The sequence below is a fragment of the Medicago truncatula genome, chromosome 2 (genome assembly GCF_003473485.1).
Source record: "Medicago truncatula cultivar Jemalong A17 chromosome 2, MtrunA17r5.0-ANR, whole genome shotgun sequence".
In the NCBI taxonomy this organism is placed as follows: domain Eukaryota; kingdom Viridiplantae; phylum Streptophyta; class Magnoliopsida; order Fabales; family Fabaceae; genus Medicago; species Medicago truncatula.
Genome location: NC_053043.1, coordinates 13,566,270 through 13,583,764, shown reverse-complemented (window position 1 = coordinate 13,583,764; position 17,495 = coordinate 13,566,270). Strand labels below are relative to the sequence as shown.

The 17,495-nt window shown below is 29.4% G+C and overlaps 2 protein-coding genes across 2 annotated transcripts; both read right to left on the bottom strand.

Annotated features, from left to right (window-relative positions):
- Window positions 1-1,747: 1,747 nt before the first annotated feature.
- On the bottom strand, window positions 1,748-3,188 carry LOC11413927 (class-10 pathogenesis-related protein 1-like). Its single transcript, XM_003594784.4, has 2 exons — window positions 2,919-3,188; window positions 1,748-2,259 (listed from the first exon to the last, which is right to left on the bottom strand). The coding sequence occupies exons 1-2, from the start codon at window positions 3,097-3,099 to the stop codon at window positions 1,967-1,969; spliced, it is 474 nt and encodes a 157-aa protein (XP_003594832.1). The 5' UTR covers window positions 3,100-3,188; the 3' UTR covers window positions 1,748-1,966.
- A 6,640-nt stretch (window positions 3,189-9,828) lies between these two features.
- On the bottom strand, window positions 9,829-10,908 carry LOC11410247 (disease resistance response protein DRRG49-C). The gene is made up of 2 exons (XM_003594783.3): window positions 10,661-10,908; window positions 9,829-10,328 (listed from the first exon to the last, which is right to left on the bottom strand). Exons 1-2 carry the CDS (start codon window positions 10,839-10,841, stop codon window positions 10,033-10,035), a joined length of 477 nt encoding a protein of 158 aa, XP_003594831.1. The 5' UTR covers window positions 10,842-10,908; the 3' UTR covers window positions 9,829-10,032.
- Window positions 10,909-17,495: the final 6,587 nt, after the last annotated feature.

Sequence of the window (17,495 nt, the reverse complement as noted above, 5' to 3'; positions counted from 1 at the left end):
AATGTAATTTCTTTTTAAATTGTACCAAGTCACCTATCTTTTATATATTTGGAACGAATAAAAATCTATGGAATTTATATTTCTAAAAAAACTGTTATTTTTTTTTTCCGAAAGCAAATTTAAATATTTTTTTTTTACTTTCATAAAAAAAAAAAACTCGACTTTTTTATTATATACCCACATGTTGTCTATAATTTATAATTCACTGATAACTTTTTTGAAATTGTTAAATCAATTGTTGTAATGGGTTCGAACTCTGACTCTTTACTTTTGTTGATTAGTATCTAATAATTATTGTTATTTAATTTATTTATAAAAAATAAATATATTTACGATAACAAAATTGTAGTTCAGTTTTAATTAGTAACAGGGCCGACCTAAGGGTCAAGCCACCCAAGCAAGGGCTTTAGGCCTCAAAATTTTAGGTTAAAAAAAGCTCTCAAAATAAGTCAATTTAACTATAAATATATAATATGACATACTAATAATCAATATTTATCTAGTTTATCTGGTCAATTTTAACGCCTCAAATCCTTTTGGTCTTAAGTTCAAATATTGAATTCAAAAGAACTTGATTTATTATGCTTTTAATAAGCATTGTGTTATTTTTTTTAATTCCAAAAGACCTAATCATAAAATTTGCTTTAGGCCTCTTGACATGTTGGGTCGGCCCTGATTAGTAACATTAAAATTTGATTGTAATGGCAACAAGGAAAATACGAGAAGGTAACAAAAAAAAATTAATCATAAAGGAATAAGGAAAACAATATCGATCATGTTTTTAAAGTAGGGTATAAATTAGAATATGGCAAAATTGGTTGTACAAATAATAATATATAAGACAAAATTGATCTAAAATGGGAAAATTTTCATCGGTATATGCATACTAAAGTTTAGAGCAACTCATTTTGCATCCTCACAGTATTCGAGACGATGCATACCATCATTTCCTTCAACTTTTTTCCCAGCTTTCGAAAAAGATTATGAATGTCCTTTTCAATAAATCGAAGATACACATGCTTCACATTTTTCTCTAGTTCTATGACATGCATCAATTGTCTAACTGAAAGCCCTCCTTCTTTCAGAAGAAAAAAAAAAGTGTTCAAAATCATCTCCCGACCCATGATTTAAGTCTGTTAAGCTTTAGTCCATTTATCTTTATTGGGCTTAATTGTTCATGTTGAACCTTTACCTAAGTCTGTTAAGCTTTATATATGATCAGGTTTCTATATAGTTAAAACCTTCTTTGTATTACAAACACAATTCAATAATAATATTTTCTAGTGATTCAGCACAATCACATTCTCTCCTCTGTGAAAGTAATATGGTATCAGAGCCTATCTATTATCCAATATGATGAATCTGCCTTTTCGAAATTGAGAAACAATGCTGATTTGCATATCTCTTATAGAAGACAAATGTTTCTTCCTTGCTAAGAAAAATATTTGACCAACAAAAGGAACAATGTTGTCTCAATATAGAAGATTCATCTTTATCAAGTTCTTCAACAAATTCATTTATCTCAATATTCTAAGTAGAGGACACATTATTTTATTTCTCATAAGATAGCATTTTTACGATATTAGTTTTTGCAATATTAACAAGTTTAAGAAATATCACTATTAATAAATTCAGTATACTTTATTAAAGGAAGAGAAATATATTTATTAAAGGAAGAGAACTGTTGAGTTTTAGATTGGTCTTTCGAATCCATTTATTGAAATGAAATATTCAAAAGGGGACCATATAAAAAAGAAATATATATTATTATAATTTACTGAAGCAAGGTACACACACAACTTACAATCTCACACTCACACTTCCACAACAAAAGGAAAGAAATAGAGAGAAATAAAACGAAAAAAAATGAGAGAATTACATTGGCAACCAAATCAAGCACACTTGATACAATAAAATGCATTACAACACGCCATGTATAAAGCAAGTAAGCAATTAGCTATATGCTTTAGTAATCAGGATTTGCCAAAACATAACCTTCAAGAGCTTTGAAAAGACCATCACCCCTAGCTTTGCCATTCTTGAGTTCCTCTTCACTTGGTGCAACATCACCTTTGGTGAAGTATTTCACACTAAGCTTTGCAATGGTTCCTCCATTTGGTCCTGCAGATAATTTAGCCTCAAATGAAATCTTCTCTATTGTGTCTGGAAGCCCAAAACCACCAACTATGCTGTAGTGGTAAGCCAAGTTAACATCATCTACTAAGTCCACTTTGTGCAACACATACTTTGTTTCACCATCTGCACATCATTGGTTAAAATAATCAAGTTCCAGTTAATCAAGCAATTGTGTTTAAATAGTTAATTGACAAAGACAAATTGTTCGGGAGAATTTGAATCTCCAATAAGATAATTTTGACCAAACTATACTTATTTCTCGACCGATACTCCGATTAGAACAAAATAATATCACCAAAAGAATATTCTAGCATTCTTTCAAATATACCGTTAAAAGGATGACCTATTCCATAAAGAATGAGATCACTAAGCGGAAATTTACTTTTCTTATAAAAACTTCATTTTTATTTTATTTTGAAGTATAAATTTACTTTAATACAACCTTGGTAAAATTGTCCATTTTGGGCTAAGAACTTTTTTCGAGTATAACGTGGTTATTCTTCTAACATCAAAGTGTCACAATTACTGGTAAAGTGATAAAAAATATTGATAAACGGTAAAGTGGCAATTCTATAATTAGAAATATAAATAGAAAATATTTTCTCAAACCAATTAATTAGCAACCAAAACTGTTAATCATAAGAGTGTCTACTAAACACTCTCATATATTTTATAAATTGTATTTTATTTGTATAGTGAATCAATTTTTCTCTTAATCCGTGTGAATTTCGCAATTAGACTCTTTAAAATAATCCAAAAAATACACATATATTTATACCGACCTTCGACAAAAGTGAGTTTCTTGATGGTTCCGGCTCCGCCGTTTCCTTCAACGATATCAATACTCTTGATGGCATCAATAACCTTTGGGGTAAGGGTGTCAGCATCCGTAACAAGAGCTTTGTAAAGTGTAGCAGGAGCTACAATAGAGGTGGTTTCATCCTCAAAATTGAAAACACCCATTATGAATTATATAATATGCTAACTTGCTAGTGAAAGAAGTATTAGTTAGTAAATATAATTAAGAAGTTGCTTAATTTGTTGTGTGGTTTATGTGGAGTTGAGTCTAGTATTTATAGTAACTGAAGATGTATTGTTTAGACCTATGTTTAATACAAGGTCGTTAGGCCATTTTTTATTCACATTGTGACGTGAATTTGGATAATATTATTTAATATTATTTTTTATGTTAAAAACCTATTTGGACTCACAAAATTCTTGAATATACTATTCATTATTTTTTTTATCTCTCTTCTTTTTCTCTCATCAAGGACCAAAAGCAGTCTAAATTCCAAATGCAAACGACGTCTATAAAATAAACATATTGTCGCACAATATATAATATTTGTCCTCTCATAAATTCTACTGCGCAAAATTATTATATTTCTAGTTCCAAACTAGCTAATATGTTGAGTAAAAGAAAAATAATATCTAATGTTTACATGTGAAAGCTACCATTATGGTGTGGCAGGGTTGAAAAATAACTAGATTTATTAAGAATTTGGTTAGAGATTTGATTTTAGGTGTATGCTTATGTGTGTATTAGTTTGAGACTTCTGATGAAAGATATGAGAGTTCATCCAAAAAAAATTGAAAGATTATGAACACTATTTGGTTTTGTTGATAATTTAAAAAAAAAATTATTTTAATTACAAACTTGCTTCAATGGGATTTTTTTATTGCATAAAATTATAATTTTAATTTATATGAGAAAAATATTATCAATAACAATGACACCAATGACTATAATTCAAATGTCAAGGGTAGGATTTGAACCATAATTATTATTTGGCAATTTCTACGACACACTCAAAAAATTTGAGTGTACCGGTATACCTATATTTAAATGAATAGTTTAATGAGATATTTTTTATAAAAAAAAAATATTTTCTATCAATTACAATTATAAATTATATTTTATTTTTCAAAAGTGTCGGCAAATCAAAATTCAATTTTTTTTAATTTTTATTACTCATAATAATGAATATCGATTATTTTTTTCGATAAAATGTTAAAAAATTAGTATGATTCTTACAAAAAATGAAATGATGTTTTTTCTTATGAACTACATATTTTCTAAAATATAAAAGTCGATAAATATCTCTTTATTACATAAAAATGATCATTAACTTATTGATTTATGAAATAGGTGTATCAGTACACCTTAATTTAAGGATGTACCGTCGAAACTCCCTAATTATTATTACCACCTCTTAGATAACATATAGTCTTTTATCAAAGTTTTGAAATATTTTAAGTTGTTTTAGGATGAATTATTTTAAGTTGTTAACCACCTTTAATAGATGTTCTTATATAAATATACCTACCTAAAGTCAACTCTCTAATGCCAACCCCACCACATCATATTGAAATACTATGAGAAAGAATTAATAAATAAAAAATCATTATGAAATTGGAAATGTTAAGGAAATTAATATAAAAATATTGTATTGAAAGGTATGAAAAAGTTGTATATTATGTTTTTGAAAGTTGAGAATTTATTGTTTTGAATGAATTTTTTTAATTTTATCTTTCTTAACCAGTATCTTAAGGATATTAGTTAACATAACCTTTATAAAAGATAGTTTCGAAAGCGGAAAGAATACTAATGAAGAAGGTCATGGTTCAAGTATGGAAAACTAACCAAACCAATTAACACTTGCCTATTAAAAATGAGAAAGATGATTGAATATTGGGGGCAAGCTTCATAATTGACCTAACTATAGGTAACGTTAGTGAAATTTGTGTTTTAGTACTCTTAAGGTTCCTTTGCTGGTTTAGATATGATATAGATCTATAGAAACAAATAATAATGTTATCACATCATATTTATAACATTATTTTTATGCTTCATAATTATTATTATTACCCAAATCACACATCACAACCACCGTAATCGATTTATTCTCCGCTAAATCAAATAGTCATCTAAACTCTAAACTTCCTACATAAAGGCTGACCTTCCAACCACGGATCCGTCCAAAAAAAAGGTATCCCTCCCATTACCAACCTTCCTCCCAATACTCTCCTCGAACCACCCTCCTCCCTCCACACCTTCCCCATCACAAATTTTCGCTACCTCCCTTCACCAAGATGAACTACTCTGACCACCAACCTCCCATTCATCTCCCCATAACGAGCCACCAACACCCTATACCATAATCATCATCTATCCTCCAACATCACTTCCCTAACAAAGTATTATTGAACTTCCTCATATGTCTAACCCCTAAACCACCGGTTTCTTTACTCAAACAAATATTATTTCAACCGTTCCAAGAAGTTTTCCTAGTGTCCTCACTCCCTTTCCAAAAAAAATTAATCAATAAAGATTCAATAGATGTGATTATACCCGACGGAGCTTGAAAGTTGAAAAGGTATCGCTAAGGATTCATCAAAAATTATATCCTTAAGACATTTTTTTTTTGAAGGAGTCCATAGAACATTTGTTAAGGATTAAAAATGTAAGCAATTGATAACTTTTATGTAGCAAAATTTATTTTTAAATATTTGAATGTTTTGAATACACAAATTTAAAAATAAAATAAAATAATTCAAACTTCTTAAGGGCATTTGCTAACATTTTTCATAAAATATTAGTAAAATAGGATGACATTGACATATATATTTTTTTGGATAAGTTGCCGTGTTGATCCGTCCATTTATGTTTAGCACTGGGATAACTAATTCTGAAATCATACTTTAGTTCCAAAATTTTAATATCGAATATCGTGCACCTTAGTTATGTATTTTTAAAATTTGTCGTATACAAGGTCACATATGATATATAATATATTCATATGATATAGTATGTATTTTGATTCATAAATAATATCACTTTGACTAATCATCTTTAATTCAGTGACGTGTTACTCTTTAAAAAAACAGAAACTCTCAATCTGAATTTGTTTTTGGGTGAATCTGAAGAATTTTGTGAACAGGTCAAAAATTGGTTTTGAAGCATTTAAATAACAAAACCATAATCTACGGCAATATATTCAAAATCATAGCACTCTGAAAGTCGTAGCTTTCTGCTACACATTATCAAAACAAACCCAAACAAATTAGAGGATATTCAGCTTATATAATAATAGTACTACAAAGTATTCTGCTTTGACGAAATATTGCAGTCCTTCTCAATTGTTTCTTATATCAATATATAAATATTGCAGCCTCTAGACGCCATTCTAGAACCTGTAGTTCGAGAAATATATAGAAAGTTTTTCTTTTTTCATCCTGACTCTCCTTGAACTCTCGTAATTTGGAGTTCGGTCGGATAAATAAAGATTGGTCGGTGATTATTCTACTCGAAATTCAAATTTAAATTCTTTCAAATGATTTATTTTTAATTAAATTTTATTAATTATTTAAATATATATATATGAGAGACGTTACACCTTTTTTAATTTTGCGAATGGTAGCCTTAAGTTGCGAATGACAGAATTGCCCTTCACTTTTACTTGTTTTTAAAAAGGAGAAAATGGGTTTTTAGTCAAAACAAAAAAGGTGGACAATGCAAAAACACACCTTGACAAAAATAGGTGGATGTGTTGTAGCATCTCCCTATATATATATATATATATATATATATATATATATATATATATATATATATATATATATATATATATATATATATATAACTTACTCTAGCAATTTGATAAAAAGATATTCTTACAAAACTTAACCTCAAAAAAGAAATTTATTATTATTTTATTATATAAAGTTTGTAAGTTGAAGAAGCTCCTCGATATATATGATTAAACAAAGTCCTTTATCTTTTTTTTTTATTGGTGTTAATCCTCCAATTTTTAGAGAAAGAGGTCATAATAATAATCTAAAGTTTGGTAAAAGTAAAATCTAACCAAAAAAAGTTCATCATCCTTTTTTTTTTTTTTAAAGAAAGAAGTTCAGCATCCTTGTTTGAAAGATTTTCCATATTTATGATACTATCTTTTGACCTCTCTACTAGTTGTCATGATTACTTTCACTACTTGAAACTCTTAATTTTTCTGCGGAATTTTTTGCGGATTTCACTGAAAATTCCGCAAAAAAAACGAGAGATTCCAGTAGTGTTTGTTTATTCAGTATTTTTCACATGGTTGTACTTTGCACTCTCTTTATATGTTGTTGATGGCATGATAATTTCATAGCATGATTTCGATGGGGTTGAAAAATTATAATTGCAATTAGCACAAAAGTTAGAGAGTACGTGTAAAAATGCAAGAGTTTGAGTATAATACACAATGGAATATGACGGAAATAAAAATTAACTAATTAAATTTTTATTTCAAATGTGAGTTACAAACATGTCACATTTTACCCTGCCAACAATTGTATGACAGAGTTTGAGTATAATACACAATGTATGAAAAAAATGATCAATTGAACCCTGTCAACCAATTGAGAGAAGGGAAACTTTCCAAGCTACTAGCTTATTTTTAACTTTATCAGCAACACCTTGCGGATGAATAGCTCTAACTTTTCCTCTCAAGATAGGGAACCCAGGTTGTTGAAAGGAAAAGTGCCAATTTTGAAGTCAAGCAAGTTATTGATCTGTAAAACACTACTCCAAAGTGTCAAAAGCTTTGGCTATATCTATTTTCAGAGCTAGATTACCACCAAAATACTTGGTTTGCAAAAGATTAATGATGGCTTCAGAAGCTAGGAAAACACTTTCTCTAACATTCCTGCCATGAATATAACCTTTTTGTTCCTATAAGCAATAACCTTCGAATTTGAAACTAGCCATTGTTATTATCATGCATTGATCAATGGTATCAACATTAGATATTTTTATAATGAGAATCAAGGTGTTGGCATTGAAGTTTGGCATCATCCATCCAAAAACAAAAGATTGCAGATAGCATTGATGACATCTTCTTTGATCACTTCACAATAATTTTGATAGAAATAAACACCAATCTTGGGAAGGAAAAAACTGCATGCTTTATATGAGCAAGTTATTGGCTCCTTCTCAATTTTATCATTGTTTACAAGAGCATCAATTTATTACTTTGTACTACAATTTCCAGTTCTTTTGTTGATATATTCCTATTCCAGTAATGAAATTCAACGACAACATAACCTCATTTATTGTCCGAGGTATCTTTTTCTAAGTCTTCTAGTTCTTCTATATATAATAAACTAAGAGCATATAGTTCTTCTATATTATTTAGTTATTGTATCATATGCTTGCTTTGGTAATTTTTTAGCAAAATGTATAAACCTTCCAGTTTCGTATGTAAGTATCAAGCAACAAATAAAATAATGATGGTCATGGTCTTAATCTCTTAGACATTGTTGATTAAATCTCGACTTAAATCTTAAAAATCTAGGATTTTGCGATCTTATTCACTTTCAACGGCTCAAATCCATAACAAAATTCTAAAATAGGCAAAATCCTCCAAATCGCACAAACTCGTGAAATCCATGCAAAATCACAGGATTTTAAAAGGTTTTGGAGGATTTAGTTCATTTTTTTGTCATTTATGTATAAGTATTTTGTGGAGTTTAAACTGAGTCTTTTTCTTTTATCAAAGCACTAAAATATAAAAGACAGGAGATGCATGAATCAATACAACAGAGTCAGAAAGTGTATAACCTGCGAAAAGGAAAACTAGATCTACCCTTATAATGGAAAGATCCTAAGGAAGGAGGTGGCTAATTCCACCATAATACAGAAAAGCTAAGACAGCTTTGGAGTTACTCTTTTGGGCACGGACCCTCATTCTGGCTGAGTTAAAGCTAGCAGACCTTCCTTTGTTCACGAGCTTCTTCTTCTTTTTCTCTGCCTTAGTGCTCTCCGAAAGACTTGGAGATTAAACTGAGTCATTTATAACATATATTTAATATTATTTTTGTTTTGGTAAAATCCATCGATTTTGATTGCGATTTTACGATTTCTTATATAGATTCTACAAAAATAGTTGACTAATATCCTTCAATTTTGATTACGATTTTACGATTTTCGATTTTACTCTTCCCTTTCCACTTGAAACAAAATTCAATTTTGACAACCTTGATCTTAGATATAAGGAAAAGTACTACAATTATTATTCAAAAGTCTCCTCCCTTCATTGTTATATACTTCTTGTTTTTTAACGTTATTATGTTGAAACATACAAAGAGTTTATATTTTTTGTGTAACCCTTCGTTTCCTAGATATAATCTGGAGTTCTGCAGGGAAGAAAATAGAGTATGACCAAGAATAGTTATACCCAAGAGTCGAACTCAGATTCGACTAAACAATTCATTAGTTGGATACTCATTAACCTCTTGAACTCAATTGTTTGGTTAAAATCTACAATGAGTTTTATTAATTAATAAACAGATTCCGAATATACTTTCACCTTTTAATAATGACTCACTCACATAATTACACTTTTTTTATCTTAACTTTCAAATTCATCGAGAAAGGGGTATTAGTAATCCAGAGTTTGATAGGAAGAAGAATAAAGTTTGACCAAAAATTATTCTTACCAAAAATAAAATCGGGTTCTCTAGAACAATTCTTCTTGAGAGAAAGGTCACTAATCACTTGAGTCTAATTAATGTACTCTCTTCAATAATATAAATATAAAATTATTATAACCTTATAAATTACCGTAACAAAAGTCTATTTTTAACTTTTTTCTGACACGAAAAAAAGTTAATACTATAACTATAACCTTATAATTTTAAAGCCACATATATAAATAGTAACAATCTCTTTATTAAAAAAAGCTGACAATGTTTTGAAGGGAGGCACTCATGACTTACAATCTCACACTCAAACTTCCTTACCAAAAGGAAAGGGGGAAAAATAGAGAATTACATTGGTACCCAAATTAAGCAAACTGGATATAGCTTATCCTGTGTCACATCACACCATGAATAAGCATTTAATTATATGCTTTAGTTGTAATCAGGATTAGCCAAACAGTAACCCTCAAGGGCCTTGAAAAGACCATCACCCTTAGCTTTGCCACTCTTGAGTTCCTCTTCACTTGGAGTAACATCTCCTTTTGTAAAGTATTTCACACTAAGTTTTGCAATGGATCCTCCATTTGGACCTGCAGACAGTTTAGCTTCAAATGAAATCTTCTCTACTGTGTCTGGAAGACTATCACCTCCAACAATGCTGTAGTTGTAAGCCCAGTTAGCATCATCTACTAACTCCACTTTGTGTAAATCATACTTGGTTTCACCATCTGCATGTCATATATAGATTCATCTCACAATCATATTAATATCATGACCATTATTACTTGATATATTTAGGTTTTTAAAAATTGGTACAAGAATTTGTCTAAAACTATGAAGCACAGACACCAGACACAACACGGACACATCGACGCCGATAAAATTTTAAGAAAATGACATAATTCAATGTAATCACAAGTGTCGTGATGTCGGACGTCAAGACACACCTTCAATCAGAAGTGTCGGTGCAACTTACGTCTAAAATAACCCTAATAAACCCTAAATCTTAATAATTGTAAGATTTGCTTATAAGAGATATAACAAATATATTTATACTGACCTTCAACGAAAGTGAGTTTCTTGATGGTTCCGGCGCCACCATTTCCTTCAACAATGTCAATACTTTTGATGACATCAATAACCTTTGGGATAAGGTTGTCAGCATCTGTAACAAAAGCTTTGTGAAGTGTAGCTGGAGCTACAACAGAGGTGGTTTCTTCCTCAAAATTGATGACACCCATGATGAATTATAATGCTAGTGTAAGAAAGAAATAATGAAGAAGTTGCTTGCCTTGCTGTGGTTTATAAGTGAAGTTCAGCATGGTATTTATAGGAGGAACTGAAGATGTTATTGGATGGCACGTTAGAGGAAGATGATGACTAATACCAGGTCCTTGGGCCATTTTTTATTCACATTGGGATATGAATTTTGATAATATCTACTATTTTTTTTGAGGGAGATAATATGTACTATTAATATTGCTTTTTAAATTTTATAGAAAAAAATTATTTGCATGTGTTTATTATTAACTTGAAAGTTGAAATTGATAAATAAAAGAAGGGTTCCATAAAATAATAAGAAAATAGGATGACATTGATATACATTTTTTTGATATACCACTGGAATAATTAAAATCTAAAATATGTGTTTGTTGTAGCATTGTGGTTTGGTTGTGATGATATTTTATGCGGAATTTTGGGTTTGAATTCATGTCACTGCATTTCATTCTCTTCAAGCACGTTTTATTGAGAGTATGTACGTGTATGTTGGCCATTAGTCTAAAAGCAAATAAAAAAATTATACTTGTGGGAAAATATTTGGACGATATTGAGTTTTTGTGATACTGATGATTTTAGTGTATTTTGATGAATGATTTAAATAAAGGGTTAATTAAGTAAATGGTCTCTATAAATATTCAGAATTTTGTATTTAGTCCCTACAAAATAAAATCACACTTTTTAATTCCTGTAAAATTTTCCATCAGCATTTTTAATCCCTATAAAATTTTTCCATCAACAGTTTTAGTCCTTGTCAAAAATTTCTATCAACAATTTTGGTTCCTAAAATGCTTAAGGATAATGTCACGGGGACTAAAAAGTGTGATTTTATTTTGTAGGGACTAAAAACAAAACTGTGAATATTTATAGGAACTAAAAACTTAATTAACCCTAAAATAAATTATTTTTGAGAAAGAGAGAATGATTAATTAAAAGATATATACAAACTAAATCATCAATGTTATAACTCAATATTAAAAAAAAAAAAAATCAAGCTGAGTTTATTTTAGGGTTAAATAGTAGTTTTTTTTTTGTCATGTTCGGGGTTCAGGTTATTTTCGGTTTTCTTCTCTATAAATATTTTTTTTGGTTTTCGTCATTGTAATTTGAAAATTTTTGGTTTTGAACCTTCATGATATGGCATGGAAGTAAACCAAAATTTGTTCAAATTGCATAGGGTTAAACCGAAATTTAATCATATTACAAGGGACAAATTGCCATAAATTTTATAATTTGATGTCATAAAGATTTTACGGGGACAAAACCAAAATATCTTTAAATTACAATGATAGAATCTAAAAAAAAATTACAAGGGAAAATAAAAATGGTCTATATTACGAAGGTAAAACATTAATAACCCATTATTTTAACGTGAATCTGAAAAACGAAAGAAAAAAATTGTGAACTGGTCAAAAATTGAGTTGGAAGCATTCAAAGAACCAGACAGGATACATCAATAAATTCAAAATATGTGTACTCTTTGGTTGAATGACATAGCTTTCTGCTTCGCACGATCAAATAATGCAAACCCAAATAAGAAGTTCTCTTATAATAGTACTGCTAGTATTCAGCTTTGACCAAATATTGCAATCTCTCTAATTATTATTTTTAAATTTAAATATACAAATGGTCATCATCAATATCAAAAGTTTTGATTTTAGTTTTTATTCTTTGCAAACATATTACTTTTTACGTTTGATCTTTATTGCACTACTAAAAAAAGTTGATAAGCTCCTTCAAAAAAAAAAAATTGATATCCCGACGGAATTTAGAGATGGAAACACTTCGTCTCTAGCAGAGACGGAAGATGAGACGGAAATTTATAATTTGGAGACGGAATATGATGATGTGTGTGGAGACGGATTTTAGTGATGGAACATTCTGTCGTTGATTACTATCCGTCTAAAAATCCGTCTCTAATGAGATACTATGTTAGATAAGTGCATACAAAAGTTGTTTAGAGACAAAATCTAGAGATGGAAATGCAGTTGTCCGTCTCTAACAACATTGGTCCCTACATGCGTCTCTAAAGACCGTCGCTAATGTTGTCTCTAGATATATTTGTCTTTAAATCCGTCGCTAACGATTGCTTTATTTTCTTTTATTTTATTTTTAAATTCATAAAAACTTAAAACTTGAAATAAAATGTATCTTATCGTTTATGTACGTGATAAGTGTCAGAAAGTATTTAAATATCATTTATATTTTAGACACTTTGGTTACTTGTTTTACAATTTATCTCATGAAAAGCTCAAAAATAATGAATAAGTCATTTTATGCTTTCTATGTCTTACGCCATGGAGAGCCTCCCTTCACTCGGCGAGCAGGCACTTATCAGAAAAAGTATAAAAGCCGCTCATTCATTTCCAACCAAAGATAACTTGTACTTTTAGGGAGAAACAAGAACGAATCTTAGAGAGAAACACAAAGCAAGAGTGTTATAAGGTGGATTCAACAAGATTCAATTGAGAAATCAACATCTTGATAAGTATTCCACACATTTCTTCCAATTTTGTAAGGCTACCATGACAATAAAAATGTAATTAACAAACTCACTATGTATTCTCTTTGATCTTAAGCAATATATGATTCTAGTGTTTATTGATATTGATATTATTTATTCATGCTTGATTTATGATTTGAAATGTTATTGAGAAATATCTTTTGAATCTACACATAGGATAATAATCTATTGAACCCCTAAATACTAGAAATGGTTTTAGGTTTTGATAATCACTTAAGTATCAACTCTTCATGTTATTGTATTGTTTAATAGGCCGAGAAATTGTCGACTAAACAATACGATTGAATTCACGATATTACTTAGACATAATTGATGTTGTCGAGTGAAACATGATAATATATTGATTTATAGCTAGAATCTATATGCTTGATTAAGAGAATATATGCGACATTTTCTTAATGAAGTCTAACCCCAACAGCTTTAATCCTCTGTCTAACTCAATTTTATTTTATCGCATTATAGTCCGATTAGGTTTTCGCAACAAACAATTTTACAAAACCTTAACTTAAAACGATAAAAAATTGTTGAACGGCTTACGAATATCGCACTAGTCCCTATAGATATGATACTAATACATACTTACTTTTGATACTACATCAAAATGGTACCGTTTCCAGGGACTGACATTAAGATATCATAAGCATTGCAGCAAGAATTTTTGTTTTAATCAATTTTGTACATATTAATTTCTTGTGTGTATATATATATATATATATATATATATATATATAAAAGAAGTTCCTTCTTGTATATATATTATCAGTCGTGTTTCTAACTTGTTTCTGGAAGATTAATTACTCTTTCACTCTGAAATCGAAAGAACAGCCCGGAAGAAGAAGCAATTAGCCAAGCAACAACAACGAGAAGGAACTTCTGTTTCTATTCCTTCACTAATAAACAACTTGAAACAATTGAAGGCTAAATGGGAAGAAGAGAAATGGCGAAAATATTCCATGACTAATAAACAAAATAGGCAATCTAAAGTTGGACACAGTGTTCATAGTGGAGGATCCATATCTGCTAGAATAGAAAGGAAAAAAATGGTTAGTAATTATTTTTCTTTAAATTACAATTTAAATATGTTTATACTAACTTGTTGTATGTTGGTTATGTTTTAGAGAGTGGAATTAGATAGAGAACCAACAAGGTTTGAGCTATACGAAAACTTCATAGACCAAAAAGTGGTTTAATGAAACACAAGCGAAGATAGATGTATGTATACATCAGTCTTTTTTTGTTATCTTTCATAAATCTAAATTATGTTACTAATAGTAACTCTTTTTTGCAGGAAATGTACAAAACTCAAATGTTTGAGAAACAGTCTCAAAGTGGTGAGATTATTAGTCAACAACCTACTAAAGAAATTGACAATGGTATTTATATGGAAATTGTTGGAGGCATTAACAAGAAGGAGAACATACTTAAATTAGGATCTCAAGTTGTTGTTTTCAAAGAATCTTTGAGACCATCGCCTTCAATTTCTACCGATGTAGTTTCTTCAGAAAAAGTTGCTGTTATGGGGGCTAAAATTGAAGCATTAACCGTTGAACTTAAAAAGAAAAATCTTGAACAAGAAACACTAAGACAGAAGATGGAGCGCTTGAAGCAAATTATTGGGAATATTGTGCCTAATATGAACACTTCAATTCAACAGGAAGGAGAGGGTGATAACATCAACAACAAGATAGATGAACTTTAGCTTGGTTGCTTTTTGGTATCTTTTGTTAGATCAAACATATCATGGTCTTTTATATTTTAGACAACTTTATGTTGGTAACTATTAGGTGGATTGATGATAAACTTTAGTTTGGTTACCTTTATTATGTGGTGATGTTTTGTTTTTATGAATGTACTTTGTCCCTTCTCCTAACTTAATGTGTATCAAAATATTATTGACATTCTTGAGAGTTAGAGTTAAATGTAATTGATTTATATAGCAGGTATAACAATTAACTTCAATCAACATCAGTTACTTACATTGTAAGTAACAGTTAGAAAAACTAACTAACTACTAGTTTAACTAACTCAATCTAACCAACAATATTGATTACTCTATAACAGTAATTAGTCTTAATTAGTTAAAGGATGTTAATATACAAAAAAAAAATAGACAAAAGGAATGTAGGATCAAGTTTTCTAACATTCTAACCAAGCTTCTTCATCCTGGCCCTTTCAACACTCTACAGACCAAGCTTGGAACAATTAACATCTATTCCAACTTGAGGGGGTTGTTAAAGCCTAATTCACATTGTATTGCAGTGGTTACTTGTGCTACAAGTAACTGTTGACAACTAAGCTAATCTAACCAATTGTAACTGTTTTGCAATTGGTTAGATATGTTAGTTATATTTTGTTAGTAGCTATAGGTTATAGTAGTTAATTACACTTTATATAAAGCTATATCACCTCATTGTAATACTTAGATTGTTGAATAATAAAATTTTCTTTCTCTCTTTTTCATTGTCTTCTTCAAGCCTCTGCACATTGCAAGCTTAGTTTACATTTTCATGGAGATTGAAATTAACTCTTAACAACACCCACGACGGGTACGATCAAGATCTAGGCAATAAACTTCTCTTAAAATATTAATCAGTGATTAATTTATGTGATCTTAATCGTGTGTTACTGGTAGTCATTCATCTGAGACATTAGAAGTAAAAGTTGGGAGACCCATTATGTTCTCAAGATTGCCTCGTTTTTTTTTTTTTTACTTTTTCCATAGGGTTTTTTTTTTTTGAAAAAAAGCCATAGGGTTTGTTGGAATGGAAAGATTGTGCGAGAATTGTTTTATGGAGAATGGGTTGTGTTATGTTCAATTATTTTTTGGTAAGCCATGATATCTCAGTCTAAAAATTTGATGAGTATAACCTTCAAATTTCAAAACTGTTATGAAATAAACTAAATGACAAGATGAAAAAAAAAAAAATAGAGAAGATGATCAAAGCACATAGAGAAGATGAAAGTTTTTGTATTATTCTCTTTTTAAGTGTATTCTTTACATTGAATATAAATCTTATAAATGTCCTGAGTTACAAGTGTATGAAAGACTCATAGGACTAAATGCCAAATGTAATGAGTAAAGTCATTACTCATAGGAGTTAAGGAATATAGAAAGCTTATGGATAATGGACATCCATATTATATTAATAATATTATTCATAATACTCCCTTTTAGATGTTCATGAAGGATATGCATCATTAAAACCTTACTAAGAAAAGGACAGAAAAAAAAAATCATAATGAAGGAAAAAGAGTACAATATCTAATATATTTGTCTCATTAAAAATATTACCAGGAAACCTCAGTGGAACAAAACCATGGTGAAGAAAAATAGAGTGCAGAATATATTTATATCTCTCCTTCATCCAAACAATCATCTCCAAGATGATGAAGATCAATTTTTTGTATTAGTTGTTCAAAATTCATGCTTGGGAGTGACTTTATGAAAACGTCTACAAGATTATCACACGAAAAAATTTGTTGATTATGTATATCATCGTTCTTCTGAAGAATATATCCTTTCAACTGAACAATTAATGCACATGGTATTATATTCATAAATTATTGTTGCTCATTTTTCTGAAAGACAAACCACAAATTTTCTTCTATGTGTTCAATCATAAACCTCAATCAAGCACATTAATATTGAGGATCAAACAAATAACATGCATATCTAAAATAAAAATAATATATGATAACATGAATAATTATCAAGGTACATTATTGTCCTTTAATTAAAATACAATATGGTATTTTAGAACCAACTAGTTCTTCATAATTTACTCGAATTCTCAAACTATATCTTTGTCTACATCCAGTGACTTTTCAACCATTTGAGTGTTACTCTTCAAAGAGATTTAAGTGTTACATCTACAGATTTGTCCATATATAAAGATTTTAGCACTTTGTTGTATAAGCTTCTTGATTAACAAAAGTGTTACTCTTCAAATACTCAACTTGTAATCTCAAATAAATATTGACCCTTTCTACATATTTCATCTCAATATTTTTTCTTTAATAAATCAACTTTCAAAAATTCTCTACGAGTTCTCAGGTTTATTTAGAAATGTACAAATGGTATCATTTTTATATC

What these genes read in the sequence shown, in the direction of transcription:
- LOC11410247 (XM_003594783.3), bottom strand. Translation starts at nt 10,841, where the DNA reads ATGGGTGTCATCAATTTTGAGGAAGAAACCACCTCTGTTGTAGCTCCA. An exon ending in GAAACTCACTTTCGTTGAAG is followed by an intron (nt 10,329 to 10,660) that starts GTCAGTATAAAT and finishes TATGACATGCAG; the next exon opens with ATGGTGAAACCAAGTATGAT.
- LOC11413927 (XM_003594784.4), bottom strand. Translation starts at nt 3,099, where the DNA reads ATGGGTGTTTTCAATTTTGAGGATGAAACCACCTCTATTGTAGCTCCT. An exon ending in GAAACTCACTTTTGTCGAAG is followed by an intron (nt 2,260 to 2,918) that starts GTCGGTATAAAT and finishes AATGATGTGCAG; the next exon opens with ATGGTGAAACAAAGTATGTG.